General features: G+C 39.2%; 2 protein-coding genes across 6 annotated transcripts in view; one reads left to right on the top strand and one right to left on the bottom strand.

Annotated features, from left to right (window-relative positions):
• Positions 1-4,181, bottom strand: part of mipol1 (mirror-image polydactyly 1) — a 176,432-nt gene extending 172,251 nt beyond the window's left edge. Inside the window, exon 1 of one of the 3 annotated variants that reach the window (XM_031890866.1) lies at positions 3,916-4,181. The gene's annotated coding sequence lies outside the window, so the exon portion shown is untranslated. Of the gene's footprint in view, positions 1-3,855 lie in introns of all 3 variants that reach the window. The other 2 variants (XM_031890865.1, XM_002935336.5) reach the window with 2 other exon arrangements.
• A 106-nt stretch (positions 4,182-4,287) lies between these two features.
• slc25a21 (solute carrier family 25 (mitochondrial oxoadipate carrier), member 21) overlaps positions 4,288-22,584 on the top strand; it is a 203,392-nt gene continuing 185,095 nt past the window's right edge. The window contains exons 1-3 of one of the 3 annotated variants that reach the window (XM_031890479.1): positions 4,288-4,392; positions 6,612-6,705; positions 19,083-19,244. In XM_031890479.1, the coding sequence (XP_031746339.1) occupies positions 19,175-19,244 (70 nt within the window). In that variant the 5' untranslated portion in view covers positions 4,288-4,392; positions 6,612-6,705; positions 19,083-19,174. 3 annotated transcript variants of the gene reach the window in all.

Here is a 22,584-nt window from a genome sequence, read left to right as displayed (position 1 = left end):
AAGCAATGCTACATTGTATCAAAAAGCAAGCAACTGTAACCTTAAGGGCTCTGGCACACGGGGAGATTAGTCGCCAGTGAAATCGCGCTGCCTCGTATGCCATAGCCCTTAAAGACATGCCAGAGAAACAGAGAGGCTTTACAATCAGCTCCACAAACTCACATATAACTCCTTAGGAACAGGAAAACAAAATAAAGAGCCAGAGAAGTGGGTTAAACACCCACCATTTTATAGCAAAAGCCATATGATTAAAAGAGATGGGAAAGACCTGACCTCTATTATGCTGTTCCAACTGTCAGAACCAGAGAACAGAAAGAGATAAACAAATGCTTTCCATTATATTTACAAACAACTTTATAACTAGTCAAAGTGTGTAATTAATGTATATTGGAAAGTCACTTAGAATGACATTTTTTGTTACTGTGCAAAAATCAGTTTTTGGAGTAGAGTTTCCCTTTAAATCAAGTGCTGCTCATTAAGTATAAATTATATTGAATTCCTCCAACTGACACACTAGTGTTACTGTGGGGGGAATAAATCTCTCCAAAGATTACATCATGATTTGAACTCTATTCTTGTACCCACATCTTTCCAAAAATGCAACTAAAATACCTAATTATGGGAGCATTTCTATGGTAACCACAGGAGTTAATATGACCACTTTCTTTGTTTATATTCTGAGAGGGAAGTGAAAGTTTTATAGATGTGTGATAAGCAGGGCCTTGCCTGCAAGCACTAAGAACTAGAAGAGAAGGTGTGTTTAAGACAAGGCTTTGCTATGCACACTGATTTTACAAGATAAGGAATCAGCTGCTAGGTGTTTCCCTCAAAATAGGGGTTTCTAAGGAACATTTAAAACACAAATGCAGGAAAACAAAATGTAGTCCAATAAATAGATGTAGAGGAGAGTAGGGCATCACAGGGCACTTAATTCAAATGAAGTTTATCACTATACACGCAAAGTTTCAAAGCAAAAGATGGATCCTTGGAAAAGGGAAGGGACATCTGCCATAGACTTTTACATGATCTTGGTCAGTTTTAGCTGGCAAATTGTTCGATTCTCATTTATTTGCAATTTTGATGTATAGTAAATCTTAAAAAAAAAAAATTACATTTCATTCATTCTGAAATTAAATCAGCAACTTATCCTACTCATCAGATTAGTTGCCCTGCTTCATATGACACCACACATACCTTAATGTACTACATAACCCTCTTCTCTTGGAAAATGCGGAGACAATCTAGAACTAGGATTGGTCTTCAAACCACATATTCTACCTGGGTCCCCTTCCTGGGTAATCCTGATCTTTCAATGCTGGGACCAAGGCGGCATAAACCCTGTGGGTCTCTTACTTTCCGCAGTCAGAAAATGGTCATTAAACATAAGAGACTATTGCTTTGTTTCTTACATAAATACACAAAGTTTTTATTATTCTCAGGCCAAAAATGTTAGTTTTTAAAGTGGGTTGTGCCCTTGTAGACTGTGACAATGGCTTAGATCAGTGCTGTCCAACACATTACAAATAGTGGGCCAGTTATATCTCATACAACATTTTGGAGGGCCAGATGAATTAAAATGAAGATGTCATACAGTGAAGTCTATGGAGCAGAGTAGGGACCATAAAAATTCCTTAAAGGGCCACATCTGTCCCACAGGCCTATAGGTGGACAGCCTTGGCTTAGATGACTTCCACCTTTCGGCACATCACAGGAGCTTATGCATTAATTAGTTATACTTGACCACATTTATATCTCCATGGGTTTATTACAATGGCAAACTTTTGGCTTGATAAATCACAAATCTGCCCCTAAATGTTTGCTCAGCCTGCCCAAAATGCACAACAGGAGATCTGTTCCACTGCTTATGAGATCAGCCACATATAAAAACCTTCTAGATATGTGTTAGAGGCTACTACTGCTCTTGTATAACTCGTACACTAAACGTACATTGATACCTTGCCATTAGATCTTAAAATACAAATCCACATTTGCTTTTAAACCATGGTATGAAAGTAGACCAGTGTTGCAAGATCCACCTATCCATCTGGCTATGCCTTAAGAAGGGGTATGTACCAAGGGGATCGAATTCAGGTTCTTTTTTAACCATCCTATTTTTTTCTTTGCTTCTCTGTATTCTTCCCTTTTTCTTCTCTAATTCCTTTTCTAATCTTGCATCCCCCTTTGCCTGCTCAAGTGTAGATTTCTAATGGTACATTATTAACTTGCAGTTTTTCCCATGGTGTAATGTACTAGATTTACACTGTTAGGTGTCTCTATTCGCTTATTGCATGGACTGTGTTTGTTCCTTATTGTACCTGAAATAAAAAGAAATTTAAAAAAGAAGAAAAAAAGGTTTCAGAACTAGATTTCCCCCCAACCCTTTACTATCAACTGCACACAGGGGATGACTATCTGCCAGATCCATAGAAGGGTGGGCCTGTGTAGTTCAAAGTTAGTTAAAGCATCTGTTATGCAATTGTTTCCTTTTGGGTACATTCATTTTAAAGTGTTTGTATCCCTGGCAGCAAATGAGCACTCACCGGTGTGCAAACAGTTATTGGTGCATTGGTGCAAGTGGTATACTAGAAGTTACTGCTTGATCATTTTACGACCCCTTTCCTAAACTTTCAATGTAAAACATTTTTCACCAGTCGAACAGTCTTCTTACTCTATAATTACACCCCTGGTCAGCACCCACGTGCTGGGCCAAATCAGATCTCAGTCTGCAGTTGGCCACAAAAAATTATCCCATTTTTACTGTTATCTACAGCAGTCAGAATAGGGAATAGTCTCCTCACTGATTGTCATCTAATTTAATTTAGGATCTGGGAATGTTGATACCTGCTTAAACCAATCATATAAAAGTGGTGACAAAAGTGATGTGATTAAAAAGATATAGCAGATGGCACACTTGAACATAAAGTATGTGAGATATGCCTATGGATGCCTTTTCCCTGGTTTGCCTGATCTGATGGTCATTATTACTTCATAAAACATATTCAATATACAGTGCATGTCTTTAGATAAAAATCATGAGGGAAACACTGACACCTATTGGTGGCCTACAGAAATACAGTTTGTAGGTAAATAATATGATTGAATTTGAATTGTATAAATGTAATTCAATGAAACATGTTTAGAACAGGGGAAAAGTCACGCTATAACTAATGATATAGACTTATATTATCATTTCATGTGGATGTGAATGTGGTGTTGCAAGCTGCATGGTATGTATGTATGTATATCTTTATTTATAAAGTGCTACTTATGTACGCAGCGCTGTACAGTAGAATACATTAATACAAACAGGGGGTTAATAAGATAATAGATAAATACAAAGTATAAAAATAAATACAAATAAATACAAGATACAGTTACAGTTGCAATAAGTTAAGAGTCGAGGACACAAGAGGATGGAGGTCCCTGCCCCGTAGAGCTTACAATCTATATATGCATGGTGCAGGTAAGCAGCTCAGACAGTAGAAGTATCAGCAGCACATCTCAGTGGATTTGCAGCCACTTCCAGCACACACTGAGCGGCATTTTAACTTTAGCTGCAAACCAGTTTTGAAGAACAAGTGAACAGATACCAAGGTTATGTATTAGAAGCTTTAGGTTTGCAACAGGTCTAGTCACCTACAGCAACCATGCAGCAGGTAACATTTAATGGTCACCTGTTTAAAAGCAAACATATGATTGGCTGCTATAGGTTCCTGCACCAGGGCAAACTTTGTGCCTTTTAAGGGGAGCAGTATCCTCCACCCAGGACTGGCTTCTGTTAGCTCACCTCACCGCACGGTTATCCATTCCCTATAAAAACAAATAAAAACCCTTTCCCACTGCCCATACATTTACCGTTCCCCGCAGTGCTCAGGTCTCCGCAAATATATGCTTAGACAAAAAAGCAGCACTCACCTAAATGATGCACCAATCCACTCTTCCAAACCGGAAAACAAGAAGCAGGAAGTCGAAGCAAAACCAGAGTGGAACGCAAGAAACCTTTCTGTGTGATAGAATGCTGCCTACGGATCAAAGAGGCAACTTGCACTTTAGCGAAATAAAATAAGAGATAAGCACAAATCGACTGCGGAGTAACACATCAGATACATGTAAATCACAAACGTGATATACTTTGGTCTTTACGTCTTCCGCTTTTCTCAATAAAGTTTTTTTTTTAATTCCACTAAGTTGTCGTTTCCGCATTTGCTCACTAGATGGCGCTTTGATAGCAGAGAGGCTTTTCTTTGCGTTCAAGCGTGGTTTCCCTCTAATTTCCTGCTTGTTCCTGCTTCCCTCTAATTTCCTACTTGTATTCCGGTGTGGCTGCATGGGCACAGGGTGGGCGGGGGATGCTTGTGCCTAGCTCCCACTGGGTTTAAAGACGGCGTACCTGTGAGTGCTATTTACTCTATTTCTGTATGTAGCTCAGTAACAATCAGAGAGAAACAGCTTATGGGTAATAATATATGTATTTCTCATTAACTCTATATATCTCCAGTATGACTAATCTAATAACGAAAGCTGATAGCCACCCCATAATTAGCTGAGCCACATTGATATTTATATACGTTTTAATTAATAGACATGTTTTGTGATATTATCATGGCATCTTCATGCAGGCCAGGGTGCTGCCCATCAGGGGATGATGGGAGTTATAATGAAGCTGGAAAGCCACACAGGAGTACTGTTTTATTAGCACGTCTTGTTGAGAATAATTCAAGATAACACAAGCCATTATAATTAGGAGCATAACTTCAATCTCCTGGGGCCCTGCAGAAAAATGTTTGGGGTGCCCCCCTCCCCCATTGCTATGACACTATCCTTTCTGCACCCATGAACTAATGGATTTGACAGCATGGTTGGATGGTGCCAGGGGATGTAGATCTTTTCTGGGACCCTTGGTTGCAGAGTTTGCTGGTAACTTACTAGTCACTGCTTATAAGCCGCTAGCTACCCAGACACACAAAGCAAATGTTGGGACCCATAGGGTTAAATGGTCCCCATGGCTTTAAATCCCTACAGGTTTAGTTCCCTTAGTTGCTGGGCAGAAGGGAATGTATCTAAGTGAGTTCATTAATATGTGTGCTATTGGTTAGAAGGTATAGTGACCACATCCTGCGTGACTTTGGTATAGTGTTGGGAGAGGAGTGGCACCTTCCTGTTGTTTGCTTCCACCTTAGGGACAAGGTGGATGTGTGCTGAGAGCCCAGGGCATGGGCCCAGGCCCAGTAATGTCGGGGGAACAGGACCTCGTGAATGAGGCATTAGATAGTGGCAGGTGTAGCTCCCTTTATAGTACACTCTAGGAGTGTAAGGCAGTTAGGGTTGAGCTAGAATGAGCAGCATTGAGCTCCTGCATAGGATTTGCAGTTTTTCTGGAGATATTTCTCCCAGGCCACATTGCCTGTAGTGTAGGGATCCAAGTGAATAGGGAATCAGGATAGAGAATTCCCTGAGGGATCCACTACAGGGTGTGTCGCAGAGGTGAAGGGAGATTCCTGCCAGTCTGCCCGCAGGAGAGTGTGAGTCTGAATATACACTCGGTATGTGTTGCATGTACCAATGGCCTCTGAAGCTGTATTGTGAGTAAACCCTGTGGATGTTCAATAAACACTTATTACTTTGTTATTTGCAAGAACCTCTGGCGCCCTCTGGTTTCATTTTTCTGCATAGCAGCAAGAGAGGTGTAGTTGCACAACACCCTCACCTTCCTCTTCCACTTAGCGAAGGCCCATTCTGGGTAAGAGAGTACAGTGTAACCCATGTTCTACTGGTACTAGTCCGGGAAAGCAGCTATTGAGCTGAAATAGAGGTTACACAAACATATGGACATATGGTACACTCAGGGGCACTGGGTAACAAATGGTTAATAAAAGATGACATTTCGGTGCAGCTATTTATTGGTGCTTGCATGAAGAATAAGGCACGCTGTAATGAAGCGGGCAGGGACAGCTCTGAGCATGAATACAAACGATGCCCCGGAGACTTGGGTCTGGTGACTGGTGGATTCTGTGACATGGAAGCCTGACGTTTACTGCAAACAGGATCTTAACTAGGATCCACAGCTAGAAACTGCTCAGAGTCACTACGTCCTTCTATTGCATATTGATGCTATTCAAACAAAGCATTGCATTATAGGAACATGCCTGCTCAAACCTACTCACATGCTGTTGGCTAATGAAAAAGCTCATTTCTTCTTGCGTCTTTGCCCCAACTAAACCTTAAATATGTGAAACTGCTGTGCAAGGGTTAACCCTGTGATTGCCAAAGCAGGCATTACAGGTACAGTTTCTTAACAGTTTTATTTTTGGTTTGCATCCCCTTTAAATTATAGCTAGTGGTGTTTGGAGCTTACTGAGCCTTAAGAAACTCATCTTATAATGTAACTTAGGCACATTTCATTATAAGATGTGTTTTTAAGGCCCAGCAAGCCCCCCAAAACAGCTAAACAGTATGTAAACTCCTGAATAAAACTCTGCCAAGTGAAAGTAAATTGAATTCTAAGTAACTTTTTAGTATTCATTTATTACACATTTAAAATGGTTTTAAAGGTTCTTGTACATGTAATTGCTATTAAAAGCTTCGAGTCAGCCTTGCATTATTCTTCACAGGTCTGTTGATCAACTGGCTACTGCTCCATTGTTTTATAATTCAGAACAATCAGGGTAGAGAATAGAAAGATCACTGAAGATTTTTAATCAAAAGGTTAGTGCACCTTTCAGTTTAATTTTAGTATTTTATAAAAGAGCATATTCTTTTTAGTTCTTTATTTTTGTGATGTTTGAATTATTTTCCTTTCTCGTCTGCTTTTTCCTGCTTGGAATTTAACATGCTGCCCGGTCGTCAGAGACTACACAACCTGCCAGTTAGTAAACTATCACTCATATTGTTACTTTGTTAGTTTTCTTTCTATGTAGGCCTCTCATAGTCATATTCCAGTCTCTCATTCACACCACAGGCTGGTTGCCAGGGTAAATTCAGCCATGCCTCCTTTTTTTTTTACAGGTCAGCTTCTAAACAAAAGGGAAATCATTTTTGGCTTTACATCTCATTTAATCTTACACAATTTAGGCACCAATCTGGTGGGATGACTGAGAAGATTTCAGCTTTCTGGTAACCATGTTTGGACTGCAGAATATATAACACATAACAAGCCAATTCCCAACACACAATTGTCTGCATTTTACTTTAATATTTTTTCCTCTTTAGTTTTGTAGTTTTTACACTAATAATATCATTATTGTGTAACATGAGCACCCCCTGCTGTTCAGCTGTTAATGTGACAGGAGGGACAGAAGTAAGCATCATTAATCATTTTTATACACAGATTGAACAGAAACCATGATACCCACAAACCATTTCCCAACCCACTTAGGCTCAACTCTCCCTTAAAGTGTTTCTTTGTAAAGTGATGGGTTCTGGCACTTGAAGTCTGTCTGCTTTCCAGAGAATCTGTGCACAACCCACTTTGGAATGCAGACCTAGAATTCATCAGTTTACAATGAAACAAGGTGAGGTGGGGGTTGGATCACCTTGTGAAACTAAAGGGGGTGGGGTACTGGTTTCTGCAGCACAGGAACACTGTCATGGTTTCCTTTAAAGGGGTTATTCACCTTAAAATGAACTTTTAAAATGATGTAGACAATTATATTGTGTTTTTTAGTCATTTAGCTTTTTGTTTAGCAGCTCTCCTGTTTTTAAGTTTTGGCAGCTATCTGGTTGCTAGGGTCTTGTTTACCTTAGCAACTAGGCAGTGGTTTGCATGAGAGAAAGGAATAAGAATAGGAGAGGGCCTGAATAGAAAGATAATAAGGAATAAAAAGAGGCAGTAATTGAAATGCGCCCCCCACCCCACAAAAAGAAAATTTTCTTAATTAAAAATGACCCATTGGGCAAAAAAGGTTGGGGACCGCTGAAAGACTTAATTACATTCAAGGGAACTATGTCAAGCCACTGGTTAAGGTATGTAGATGACACTTGGGTTAAAATCAGATCCAATGAATGGCAGCCTTTTCAGAACACATTAACTCAGTGGACAATAACATCAAGTGTTAGAAAAGTATTTCTCCTCAATGAAATACTTATTTCCCATCTCTGATAAGTATACATGAAACCCACTATACGGATCAATATCTGTTGTTCAATACCCACCATCCACTGGAACACAAACTGGGTGTCATTAGAACTCTACACCACAGGGCAGAAAGTGTGACAACTGATACAGAGTCCAAGGACAAGGAACACAAACATCTTAGAGGAGAACTGAAAGCTTGTGGCTAACCAGACTGGGCCTTTGCCAAAACAACAGCAACTAAGCCAAACAGAAACTCTGAGACACAGAGTAGGCACAATATAGTCATCCCATATGTAGCAGGAGTGTCAGAGAAACTCAGGAGAATTTTCAACAAACACCATATCTCTGTGTTTTTCAAATCTAGCAACACACTGAGACAAGGAAAGACACAGCGATGTGGTATACGCGGTCCAGTGTAGCGAGGAGTGCACAAACCTATACAATGGGGAGACAAAGCAACTGACAAGGGACACTCCTTTAAGAATAGCAACGTCGAAATTTTGGACAAACAAGACCACTGGTTTGAAAGAAGTGTAAAAGGGGCTATTCAAAGGGGGCTGTTCATGTTAAACAGAGGCAAGGGCCTTCGACACCATCTGTCTGCTACATACAGTGCTGTTCTAACATTGTGATTGGATTAGTGGAAGAGTTCTTATGCTGAGGACTTCCCATACCAGGCAGTTGAACTACTCAGATGAGTAGTGAAACGTCTTCAGTGATTTACTTTTACTAGATATGCATTCACCAGAAATTTCCCACAGTTGACTTGTACTGTACAGCAGGGGTCCCCAACTGCCGGGCCGCGGACCGCTTTCTAGTGGGCCGCCTCTGTTCCCCGGAGAGGCGTACACAGAGTGCCGCCAGAAGAAAGGCACGTATAAAAACGGCGCGCTGCGCATATAGAGGCTCAGAGGAAAGCGCCGCAGGTATAAAGGTGCAGATGGACGTGCCACGCATATAAAGGCACAGATGAAAGCGAATTCATCCAAAAAAGGTTGGGGACCAATGCTGTACAGCATGTGGTCACTGACCTGACTGTTCAGATTTGATACATTATATCATTCATAGAGACAAATACAAGCAACTAATGTATCATTTTTATAAGTTACTCTGTTACAGACTTTGGGAAATCTCAGGAAGCATACCTAGTAGTACAGGTATGGGACCTGTTTTCCAGAATGCTCAGGACCTGGGGTTTTCCGGATGAGGGATCTTTCTGTAATTTGGATCTCCATAACTTAAGTTTGCTAAAAATCACTTCAATATTGAATAAACCCAATAGGCTTGTTTTTCCCCCAGTAAGGATTTATTTGACCCTAGTTGGGATCAAGTACAAGGTACTGTTTTATTATTACAGAGAAAAAGGAAATCATTTTTAAAAATTAGAATTATTTGCTTATAATGAAGTCTATGGGAGATGGCCTTTCCGTAATTTGGAACTTTCTGGATAACGGGTATCCGGATAAGGGATCCCATACCTGTACAACTTTAATGCTTCAGAGAGCTAGCAACTAAACTAAACTGCTGCTTGCAAACAGGATGGAAATACCATGATATATGAAAAATGGTAAAGAAAAGAAAGCAATTGAAAAACAATAGTTTTTTGTGTACTATTTGAAATGCTAAGTTTTGTAAAGGTTTATCTCCCCTTTATAAAAGTCTGCACTAATGCTTTCCCTAAGAATGCTGTCTCCATGCAATCTTTCTCTTGTCCTTTTGTTTGTAATTCTTTTGTACGAACTGAATGTGGTTTTAGTAGGCAGCTGGCCCATGTTTCAAGAAAAATTGCATAAACTATTAGAAATTAATATAAATGTAGTTTTATTTTTACACAGATATGCCTAATTCTGCAGATTTAAAGGAAACCATGATACTCCACCAGCAGGACTCCTGTGTTCAGCACAATGCCTATTTATTTAACTCATGTTAAAAATGGACTATACTGCCCCTATAATATAATATTATTTTTGGTTTTCTTTCAGCTTGAGCCTATTTTGGTCTTAGAAAGTATAAAATAGAATAATATGAAATTACGTACAGAGTATTGTGAGCTGACTATACTTATATTAAATACAGTTGCTGGGAGCTAATATTGCAGGAAAAAAAATGTAAGGGTAATCAAACATGATAATTCCTGTGGCTATAATATAATTAAGATATTTATTGCCTCAAAATGCCGATGATGATTGGTTAAACTGTTCACAGGAAGGGTCTGCCGAATAAGCAACAAAAGCGTTACTAAAGTGTATTGGCAGAGGGAATTGATATATTGATCAGTAATTGATGATTACACAGGTAATACTCAGCTCAGCAACTTGTGAGAAGGATAAAACAGAGCACATTTCCCACTGTGGAAAACCAAGAGCAAAAAAATGGTGAAAGGAAGAGGAAACAAGAAAACAACCGAGTGCAGTAATACAACTGCATAAAGCGTTGAAAACACACATTAACAAAATGCACAATGCCACCCTGTGACCGTTTTGAAAAGCACACAGAGTTTAAGCATGAATATTGTTACTCATATTCCAACAGAGTGCACGGCTGATTTAATCCTGAAGATTCAGCCTGACTGCCTAGTAACTGGCTCTGTAGTTTATATAGTAACATGTATGATATGTACTGTATGTAGATATAACCATTTACCGTGGGAGGCAGAGACAAACAGCCTGAGAGCCAAACTGGATTGTTTGTGGTACTGGATAAGATGGCACAACTTAAGTGCCCAACCTGTGCAATGGCAAGTAAGCAGCCAGCCTCAGTTGTAGCTGTATATGCCATGGGACTTTTGCAAATGCAATATTACAATAAAAACATTATAGTACAACAGACTTCCCCATGATTTGGTATTGTTGCACTAAGGAAAACAAATCTTCCATGGCATAATATTCAATGCGTTTGAAGGGCAGCCTTGATTTTTCCAAATCACTGCAAGCCATTCATGTCTTTCACCTTGTGACAAAGTAAGAAGATTAACACAGTTGTTGTTTGCACAGGGTATAAAGCAGTGTAATTATCTTACTGAGCACAAGAATAAGATAAGGTGGTGTTGGAGCTATACGCTTTTGTCCTGTGTGTACATTAACAGATAAGCTATACCTTGCCCAAGATCTAGCCACCTGGCAACCTCTCCATTAAAACAACGCTAACTGCCCCTTTCTGTTATTGCTATACAAAAAGATCAAAGGGAAACTATTAGGAAAAGAACTGGAATCAGCTATGTCCGTGTGTGTGTGTGTGTGTGTATTTAGTCATAAAAGGAAACTCTTTCATAGAATTTGATCATTTTCAGCATAAAGGTATTATAATGGTCTCTCATCTGTCTGTGTGTCAGCACACAAAGCTTAGTGCACACTGGGTTACTCTGACCTGTTCTCAGATTGGTTAGATATTTTTTATGTTTGGCACTGCCTTTTTTTCTGCCGTAGTCCTTTTTGTCTTAACCTTGGTTTCCCAGATGTTGCAACTCCCAGCATTCTTCAACATATAATCAAGGGTTAAAGAATTCAGGGAGTAAAGTTGCTTAGTGTGACTTAAGCTATAAAGGAGAACAAAACCCCTATACAAAGCCTTGGTCTGCTATGGAGCTTTCCATTATGAAATTGCACCACCCATGCCCAGTGTGGCCCAGCTCCCTTGGTACCCCATGATAACAGATAGAGCAGTGCAGTGGGGTTGTCAATGGCCACGACAAGCTGCTTGGCTTCCTCTCCCATCCCCTGTGGTGCATTGCCAACCAGGAGCTTGTGCATTTGAAACCAGGAGTAGATTGACTCCTGGTCAACAATTACCCCCACAGAGCACGGGAAAGCAAATAGGGTGGCCGGACATAGCATCCACCAACTTTTTGTTGCCTGTTTTCCTGTGGTACAGGGGAGAGGGGCCCTATATAATTCAGTTATGGAGGGTGCTCTCTGCAGTCAACTGAGTTTGTATAAAAGGGTATCATTCTCCTTTAAGACGTGGAAAGTCTTTATCATTTAGTAAGCACATAATACTTGGCTTGAGAGTAAAGCAAGCTATTGCTGTAGTTATATCTTTCTCCAGCTTGTTTGCTGATTGTCCACCGTGAAGGTTAGAAGGGAGACATTGGCTCTCTCTGCAACCATTGCTATTGAAGACTTTTGAACTGCAAGACTTAGTGAATATACATAGAGTATACACTGGGATGGTACTTACAGCAATAGCAAAATATGCTTGATAAAATAGACACAATTATTCCAAAATTTAAAAAGTCACAATTTATTACTAGGGATGAATAGGGTATCTAACAAGGAAAGGCTTAATAAGTTAAGAATTTGTGCAGTTACCTTTTATACACTATTCACTTTGTAGTTATTCTGTCACTGTACTATCGGGGGGTTCTGGTGCCATTTTCATTTTCTCATTTTTTGTAGAACAAGAGGGGTATGGGTGCTGTTCACCCAGTAAAAATATGATGGTGTGTAATTTTTTGGGTGGTGGTTTTATAGAAGGTGGCTCCCATATGTGCACATGTGTAAGCTCTGTTTGCCACTCTGGCAAGCATCAAGTACAAGGGTACTTATCATTTACCTTTAGCATATTATGTGATATAACTATAAAAGGTCAGTTTCCTATTAGTTTCTTTTTCACAAGATGTTATTGCTCTTGCATTTATGCTGTGTATTTCCCTTCTACCAAAAGGTGTAGTTATCAGCAATGTAAGTCTTTAAAATAGGTAGCTAGGTAAAGTTTATAAACACTTCCTAGCATTAAGGATACAGTTCATTAGGTTGGACTTAACATCATATTCTCTTCCTGACATCCAAAGGTAGAGTCTATGACAACATGAAGCCAGGTAAACATTAAATACTTTTCACTCTCACCTACTACCTTTTTCTCCTGTGCCCTTTGCCTGTTTTAGAACAACATCAGCATATGGCAGTTTGAGGGTTATATTATAACATCCTACCAGAAGATACATCAGATACAAGAGACTGGAGACAACCCCATTAGTCAAGGAACCTGCTGTACATAATTCTATCCTGCTCCATACTAGCTAATACAAAATACTTCTGGTAAAAATAAGCTCAAGTTCTAATCTTTCCTCAAATATTTCCTTCTTTCAATTAATTAAATTCAGAGCAAAGCATAAATGCCATAGGAAGTTGACTCCAGTTTGTCCCAGAAGGTGTAATTCTTTTATTATTCCAAGGGGATGAGAGGCCATGGATATGGAGGGGAAGGTGCAGACAGAGGACATAGATATGGAATGGTGTGTTGAGGAGGGCAGAGATGGTATGGAGAACAGGGAAGGAGGTGGAGAGGCCACAGTGATTTTCCTTTCTGCCCCTTCCCCAAAGAGATAAGGGACGTAACAGAGAGGAGGCAAGGAAAGCATGGAGTTTGGAAAGTTACAGGCAGGAGCCAGGATGGGGAATAGAACTGGGAAAAGAGGGCATGCAGATGGGGGAGTAGTGGGAAGGCATGATGAACTGTTTTTGGATATTTATGTTGAAGGCTGCCAGATAAACTTGAGGAAGATATTGGTTAGATAAGAATATATTTATTGTGTGGGAACTACTTTTAATAAATAAAGCTAGTTTTAACTATAGGAGTTCACTTGTCTGGATTTAATATATTAGAATTAATTGATCTGTAAGGTGGAAGTTCATCTGGGAAGAGCATAGTGGATGTACATAGTGCAATTTTTTTTTTATTGTTATTATCATCAACGTTTATCTTCACTTTTTATCTTCAGTGATATATTCCAGATAACTCATCTTACTTATTGCAATTGCATTACTTAGCATTCCTTGCCTTACACCTGGAAGACTGGTCAAGTCCATAGACTAGAATTAAATGACTCTCTTAGCATTCTTTCCACTGCATATATTGTAGCTAATTATACAAGTCACATCTACACATTTATATTCCAATCTGCATCTCAGTATCACCTACAGTGACATGGCTTATTTGTACTTCACATCTAATTTTTGCACAGCATGCTGGGCAGACAATTCTCCCACAATCCTCTCTTCCACTGAGCAGACTATTTGGCATTATTCATATTAAAATAACTGTAATAATATCAAATTATTAATTATGTAATAATTTGATCACTGTTGGTTATTACAGTGATTTTATCAAACCAAGTCTGGAGACTATTTTTCAAAAAGTGCAAAAGAGCGCTGTGGCTTAATGTTTGGCCCTGTTGCCCTGCAGTTCTAGGGACCTAGGCTCGCTTACAGCCAGGGAACAATCTGCAGGGATGTTCTCTCTTTGCTTTGTGAGTTTCCTCCTCCACTCCACAAAAATACAGGCAGGTTATTGGCACCTCATAAAAATTGATCTTTCTGTGTGTGTGAAATTGATAAAGACCTTGTATGTATGTATGTATGTATATCTTTATTTATAAAGCGCTACTTATGTATGCAGCGCTGTACAGTAGAATACATTAATACAAACAGGGTGTTAATAAGATAATAGATAAATACAAAGTATAATAATAAATACAGATAAATACAAGATAAATACAGCAGCAATAAGTTAAGAGTCGAGGACACAAGAGGAAGGAGGTCGCTGCCCCGTAGAGCTTACAATTAGATTGTAAACTCCACCAGGGCAGAGACTGATGTGAATAATATATAATCTCTGTAACAGTGCTGCGGCACTATTTAAATATAAGAATAATAGCAAATTTCTTTAATGTTTAAAAGCTATAAGGAGTAATGGAGGCCATGCTCAATATTCATATATATACTTAATTCCATATTCTTGCATATTGAATAGATTGATTCTTATGGGAAGAAATATACCTACACATTATTTCTGAAAAGTTTTTATGTCACATTATTGCATCATTGATGAATGAAAAAAAATCTCTTAGATTGGAAGTTGTCATCCAGGATGGTTGGATAGGTTTTGCAGTTCTGCTGTGTAGTGAGGTAACAAATAGAGACTGGTGCTTGTTAAACAATAGCACCAAATGTTACTGCTGAGCTGAAACTGCACTTGTGCCCTTATCTAATGGCTCTCAGACTGGATGCAGTTTTCAAGTCACCAAACATTGTAATAATAAAGTAATTTTCACCCAACAGATGAATGGAGACACAGTTGCCCATCATAGTGTTATGAATGGACCAGAGTTCCAGTAAAATGTATTTCCTTTCAACCATGAAAATCAGGAAGGATCTGATTGCAGGCTGTGAATAGAACCATTCAACCCTCATAAATATATATTAGAGCAGCTGAGAATGAAGTAGTTATTATTTTTATTATCTGATATTTATATAGCACCCACACACTTTTGCAGCACTTTAACAAAGATTATGCATCAGTCAAATCAGTCTCTGCCCCAGTGGATCTTACAGTCAAAGGTCCTTATCAAATTCATATACACTATGGTCAGTTTTATTAGGATCCAGTTAATCTGCCTGTATGTTATGTATTGTGGTAGGAAATACCCAGAGGAAACCCATGCAGACACAGGGAGATCATACAGACTTGCAGAAGTGCTACTCACTGAGCCCCTCATAGGATAATGTAGTATTACAAAGACATTTAGGCCAAATTAAGTGGATTGCATATAGCCTATAGCAGTGCATGAGACATCTACATATTATAATTTGTGGCTGTTTTTGGCATGTACTGCTATAATAGAGATTCCAACAGTAAAAAATACAAATGAGTTCATTTCTCTACTAGGAATTATGCAGTCACAGCTCTGAATAGGGTGCTCACCACTGTGATTACTCTCTATTAACATTGCACCATTAGTACATCCATTAATATACAAACTTGTGCTTCAATACAGCCATAAGATAAAAAAAGCTTGGTTTTTAAATTCTGTTATATTTAGGTGAGCAAGGAGCCCTGTAAAAGAGTTCAAGACAGGCATTTAGTTTAGTACTAGAGCCCCATCTAGTGGCACTGCCGCACTTAAAAAGAAGAAATTAACATGCCACTTTATAGCTCTTTTCTTGTATTTAATGGTAATGGCTCAAAAGGTGATCGCGTAGTGCCAGACTAAGACACCCAGGATTCCCCAGACAAAGTGGGGTATGATGAGTAGGTGGTGGGGAGCAGGTGGCACAGTGAATATGTGCAGGATTTGACTGCCCTGCTTGGGGTAGACAAACAGAAGGGGTACACCCAGCATTGCACCTGCCTCTTTTGCCTACCCCTAGTTTCAGCCCTGTGTTTGTTAGTGTTTTTGCCTGGGCACTTTTAGCTGTGTGGGAGAGAGAGGCAAATGCTCATTCTTATTCACCAGTGACTTCTGTACATTGCATTATCCATCTTTTCTTGAAAGCTTAACATATAATGCTGCTCAGTGGAGTAACTACCATACAGGGATTTGGGGGGGGGGGGGGTGGACAGTCATGAGATTTGCTGTATGGTTATAGCTCCCATTCATCAGTGTTAAGTGGCAGCAAGGGTTATTTACCTTATACAATTATGACGAATTTAAAACAAAATATATGTGCATGTGTCTAACTACATCTTGTGGGCCTATAATATCCTGCATTTTTGTTTATTGACAAAAAGGATTCATATTAAAGAAGATCTATATGAAAAACAACGTGTAATGTTCATTACTGCCTTTAATACATACAGTGGCTTAGCTGGTAACATTCTGCCTTGCAGCGTTGGGGTCCTGAGTTTGATTCCAGCTTGGGCACTCTCTGGAAGGAGTTGTATGTTTTTCCTGTGTCAGGGTAGGTTTCTTTGGGGTACTCTTGGTTCCTCCCACACTCTAAAAACATACAAGCAGGATAATTGGCTCATTATTAAATTAAACATACTACATGTGAATGTGGATCAGACCTTAGATTGTAAGCTTCACTGGGGCAGGCACTGATGTGAATGATGTATAATCTCTGCACTGTAGAAATGTGTTGGGTGCCATTTAATTACTAGGAAATAACTACTGTACCTGAAAATTATGTAAATATTGACCTGTTATCATGAGTGACCCATCAACATGTAGGGTATTTGCACAGTATCTCCTACTGGCTTATTGAATGCACCAGAATTAGGGGAATAACGTAGTACACAGTGAAATCTCTGAGCCCATAGGGAAAAAAATCTAGTTGGATCCAAAACAGTTCCTAGATCTGAAGGGTGCACAATTTAGGGGTCGAGAGAGGTGGTGCTTATAGGCCTCCCACCCATCATGAATACAGACATGAATTGTTCATAGCATAGAATAACTTTTTCATTCATATATAGTAGTAAGTAGTAGTGAGCATTGTGTACAAACTTGTTTGTACACACATACAGTGGTGTGAAAAACTATTTGCCCCCTTCCTGATTTCTTATTCTTTTGCATGTTTGTCACACTTAAATGTTTCTGCTCATCAAAAACCGTTAACTATTAGTCAAAGATAACATAATTGAACACAAAATGCAGTTTTTTAATGAAGGTTTACATTATTAAGGGAGAAAAAAAACTCCAAATCTACATGGCCCTGTGTGAAAAAGTTATTGCCCCCCTTGTTAAAAAATAACTTAACTGTGGTTTATCAATTTAAATTTTCAATTTCAATATCAATTTCTGTAGTCACCCCCAGGCCTGATTACTGCCACACCTGTTTCAATCAAGAAATCACTTAAATAGGAGCTACTTGACACAGAGAAGTAGACCAAAAGCACCTCAAAAGCTAGACATCATGCCAAGATCCAAAGAAATTCAGGAACAAATGAGAACAAAAGTAATTGAGATCTATCAGTCTGGTAAAGGTTATAAAGCCATTTCTAAAGCTTTGGGACTCCAGCGAACCACAGTGAGAGCCATTATCCACAAATGGCAAAAACATGGAACAGTGGTGAACCTTCCCAGGAGTGGCCGGCCGACCAAAATTACCCCAAGAGCGCAGAGACAACTCATCCGAGAGGCCACAAAAGACCCCAGGACAACATCTAAAGAACTGCAGGCCTCACTTGCCTCAATTAAGGTCAGTGTTCACGACTCCACCATAAGAAAGAGACTGAGCAAAAACGGCCTGCATGGCAGATTTCCAAGGCGCAAACCACTTTTAAGCAAAAAGAACATTATGGCTCGTCTCAATTTTGCTAAAAAACATCTCAATTGCCAAGACTTTTGGGAAAATATCTTGTGGACCGACGAGACAAAAGTTGAACTTTTTGGAAGGTGCGTGTCCCGTTACATCTGGCGTAAAAGTAACACAGCATTTCAGAAAAAGAACATCATACCAACAGTAAAATGTGGTGGTAGTGTGATGGTCTGGGGTTGTTTTGCTGCTTCAGGACCTGGAAGGCTTGCTGTGATAGATGGAACCATGAAGTCTACTGTCTACCAAAAAATCCTGAAGGAGAATGTCCGGCCATCTGTTCGTCAACTCAAGCTGAAGCGATCTTGGGCGCTGCAGCAGGACAATGACCCAAAACACACCAGCAAATCCACCTCTGAATGGCTGAAGAAAAACAAAATGAAGACTTTGGAGTGGCCTAGTCAAAGTCCTGACCTGAATCCTATTGAGATGTTGTGGCATGACCTTAAAAAGGCGGTTCATGCTAGAAAACCCTCAAATAAAGCTGAATTACAACAATTCTGCAAAGATGAGTGGGCCAAAATTCCTCCAGAGCGCTGTAAAAGACTCGTTGCAAGTTATCGCAAACGCTTGATTGCAGTTATTGCTGCTAAGGGTGGCCCCACCAGTTATTAGGTTCAGGGGGCAATTACTTTTTCACACAGGGCCATGTAGGTTTGGATTTTTTTTCTCCCTAAATAATAAAAACCCTCAAATAGTTTTTCACACCACTGTATATCACAAAATATCATTATGATAGTGTATGGGAGGAGACTGTATTGTATTGTGATATTAAAAATTGATCAAACCAGGTAATTACAACCTTTCTAACATATATGGTATAAAACAAAAGTGAAATATCTCAGTGAGATATTGCCATTTGCAAAGACAGTGCTGATATACAGTATTAGAAAGTATCATTTTATGTCATTTGAGGTAAGAAGGCATTTTAAATTAACTGGTCTCTCTTTTGTATTTTGACCCTCCCTTTGTAGGCTAAATGCGTGCACTTTGGTCTTAAAAAGAATTCCAGTGAGCTAACCTGCTTAATAAGCATTTTGCTGTGACTGCTGGCTCTTAATTCACCATGCCTTCTCCTACCCATGCCAGTTTTTGGACTGAAGCGTCTCAACAGGTCCTGGCAGGGGGATCTGCAGGTAAGAAAAGCTGAAAAAATTCTGTAATTTAGCACAACTGTGTTCATCAGTATTTACACTCTGGTTTATTTTCAAGGCAAAAGTATCTTTTCTTTAGCATTGGAAGAAATTAAAGCCCAGATCAAAATAGTTTGGTGGCTTGCTTCTTTCTTTTATAAACTTGCTTCCGCCCCTCTGGTGAAATCAGACATGGGTGGGTCAGGCACAGGATTATAAAGGGTGTTGGCATGGTGGGTTGGGAATGGGTGGGTTTGGGTCAGGATCACTAATGCATATATATTTTGTTCATTTGCAGTAGAGTTCTGTTTGAAATGTAATTGTTTTCCAACCAAAGAAGATGATTCTGTGACTTAAAGTGGATATTTAACCAAAAAAAAAAAAAGTTTTGAAATTTAATTTTCAGCAACTTTCCAACATGACTTGAATTATTTTTTTTCATTGATTTTAAATATATTTGTAACCACAACTGAAATCATCACTTTAGGTTCTGACTCCTGGAACTATGTTACAAAAGACAGCCGTTAAGCAGACCTGCAGGAAATCTGCCTTTTCCTACATTGTTTCAGTAGTCAGAACCAGACGTGGAAAGAATATCCATACAAATACTGGCTGCAACAATCGCATTCGCAAATAGCTTTAATTGATTATTTTTATGAAATGTGTATTAGAAAGCTTCTTAGAGTTAGAAAAAGCTGTTAATTAGTAACTGTCCATGGAGCATTAAGTTTAATTCACATGAGGCTTAGAAAAACAAAAAGACTGTCTCTGCAAATATATCGGAAGTGAGAGTAGAACAGAAATTAGATTTTATACATTAATATTTTAGTGGATATTCTCCTTGCAAACCATTCTGTTTTACAGTACATCGGACATTTCCATGCACATATTTGCACAAGGGCACAGGGCAAATCTTATAATAGGGAAAGGCTTGCCGAGTGAGGGAAATGTTTGTTTTTTTGTAGTAAATCGGACTTTGGAATTTGCAGGCCTATAAAGTGTTTTATGTATCCTCCTCTGTCTCTGAGCAGATGTTTAACCTTTTCTCTAAGAGGATCCGTTAGCTTTCTGATTTTCTTTAAATCTGCTATCTTTAGAAAGAGCATCTCAATTTATTCCTGTAGTCTCAGCCATTACCAGGGATACACAAGTTTTAGTAGAATGGCGTGATAAGTACATGCTTATAGCAGCTGTTCCATGATGACTGGACTATGGGGGTCTTTACTATTTTTGCTCTGCAGCTTTACATGGGTTGTTATACAGTGGGGAGCCTGTTATTCACAACAGACACATAGGAGATTTGTGTGAGAGCTACAAAAGGGAACAGCCTCCTTTGCCATCAAAGTATTTGAATATGTTGATATTGGTGGTTTAGATTTATTCTATAAACACTCACATATTAACACAGGCAGATTTTCAATAAGGCTAGAGGAGGCTAAGCCTCCCCAAACCTGCTTGGAACCCTCGCTCCGTTTCTACACTGTCCTGGAAATCTTCTCCTGTTCTTTCAAGCTCCGGTTCTGCTGTAATCAGCTGTGCTCTGATTGGATCTTTCTTCTTGTGGATTCTCCAATCAGAGCACAGCTTTCTTGACAGACAGTAAAATTGACCAATCAGACTGAAGGCAGTGCAGAAATGTAAACTGAAATCTGCAGGCTGTAAACTTTACCTAAGAACCAACTTTGAACTTTTGCTGCAGTTTTCATCCCACAGGTACTATACTGTATATTTTCTAAAGGCTGAATCACTATCTGAAATTAAATTGTTTTTTATCCCCTATCCTAACACATGGATGGTAAGTCAACTCTTTTCCCCCTGAAAAAGCCCATTGTGCTTATATATATTTGTTAGTGTTTTTTTGCACTTTCTATTTTTTTTTTTTTTTTTTACTTTTGTCATTGTTTTGTTCATTTCTAGTTAGTTACAGTGGAGCCAATGTATCAGTGCCAGTGATAGTGCCAGTGCCTGAATATCTGCCATCTCTACCCACTGCTTCTCATGGCATATAATGTTCTGGTTTTGGAAATACAGCTTGCATCTCACTGTATATAATGTGCCCGGGGTGTCAGTACCCACTGCCTTTCTCTCTATAAAACTAATTTTACACATCTAATGTAGGGATGCACTGAATCCCAGTTTTTTTTTAAGGGTTCAGTTTCGGCCGAATCTGCGGTCCCGGCGAACCGAATCCAAATCCTAATTAGCATAAATTAGCATATGCTAATTAGAATTCGGGAAGGGTTAAATGGGCAGTGAAAATTTTTTTTAACCCCTTTCGATCCTAATCAGCATATGCTGATTCGGTTCGGGATTCAGCCGAATCCTTCTGGGTGGGTTCGGGGTTCGGTGCATCCCTAATCTAAAGTGAAGGTTCACTTTTCAGTTAACTTTTAGTATGTTATAGAATGGCAATTGGTCTTCCTAATTAATTTTTTGAATAATTTGCCTTTCCCTTCTAGCTCTTTCCAGCTTTCAAATGAGGGTCACTGACCCCGGCAGCCAAAAAGTATTGCTCTGTAAGGCTACGGTTTTATTTTTCCATGCAGGCCCCTTAACTATTCATATTCCCATCTCTTGTTTAAACCACTACCTGGTTGCTAGGGTAAATAAGACCCTAGCAACCAGATAGCTGCTGAAATACCAAATGGAGAGCTGCTGAACAAAAAGCTAAAACTGAAAAACCATTTAAAATAAAAGAGGACCAATTGCAAATTGTCTCAGAATATCAATGTCTACATCATATTAAAAGTTAATCTAAAGGTGAACTACCCCTTTAAGCTAACTGATCACAAACACAAATGTATGGAGAACACCACAGAAGTGCCTGTATGAATACTTTTACATCCTAAGCATTTTAGGGTTAAAAAAAGCACCCCCGCCCACACTTTTGCACAGTAGTCAGTGGGAACCACCAGAGGTAGTTGGGAAGTTAATTTATTACACCAGCGGTGAATCCACTAAGTCTCACATTAGCTGTAGGTCAGTCTGTGTATGGCCCATATTTAGCCTACAAAACAGTCACCCTCCTCCTATGCATATTAGCTATTATCAAAGAACAAAGATTTAGAACAGAACAACTGAAATTGGAGGATGATTTTAGAGATCAAGGCTAAAGGTCATTCAATTTGCTAGGGTCTTAAAATCTTTCTACAGAACAAGGAATAAATCTGTTGTCTCCTGACACAAGTATTCCTAGTGCAAGGCCAAGAAAGTCACAGATAGTCTCAGGAACACCAACTGCACAAATACCATTCTGCACACTGTGCTGTCATAGCTAATTCTCTATTTTAACAGAAAGATACATTTTTGGGCTATTGGGACAGTTAAGCCTTTCCTAAAGATA

Source organism: Xenopus tropicalis, chromosome 8 (genome assembly GCF_000004195.4).
Source record: "Xenopus tropicalis strain Nigerian chromosome 8, UCB_Xtro_10.0, whole genome shotgun sequence".
In the NCBI taxonomy this organism is placed as follows: Eukaryota; Metazoa; Chordata; class Amphibia; order Anura; family Pipidae; genus Xenopus; species Xenopus tropicalis.
This window is presented reverse-complemented; position numbering and strand designations above follow the sequence as displayed.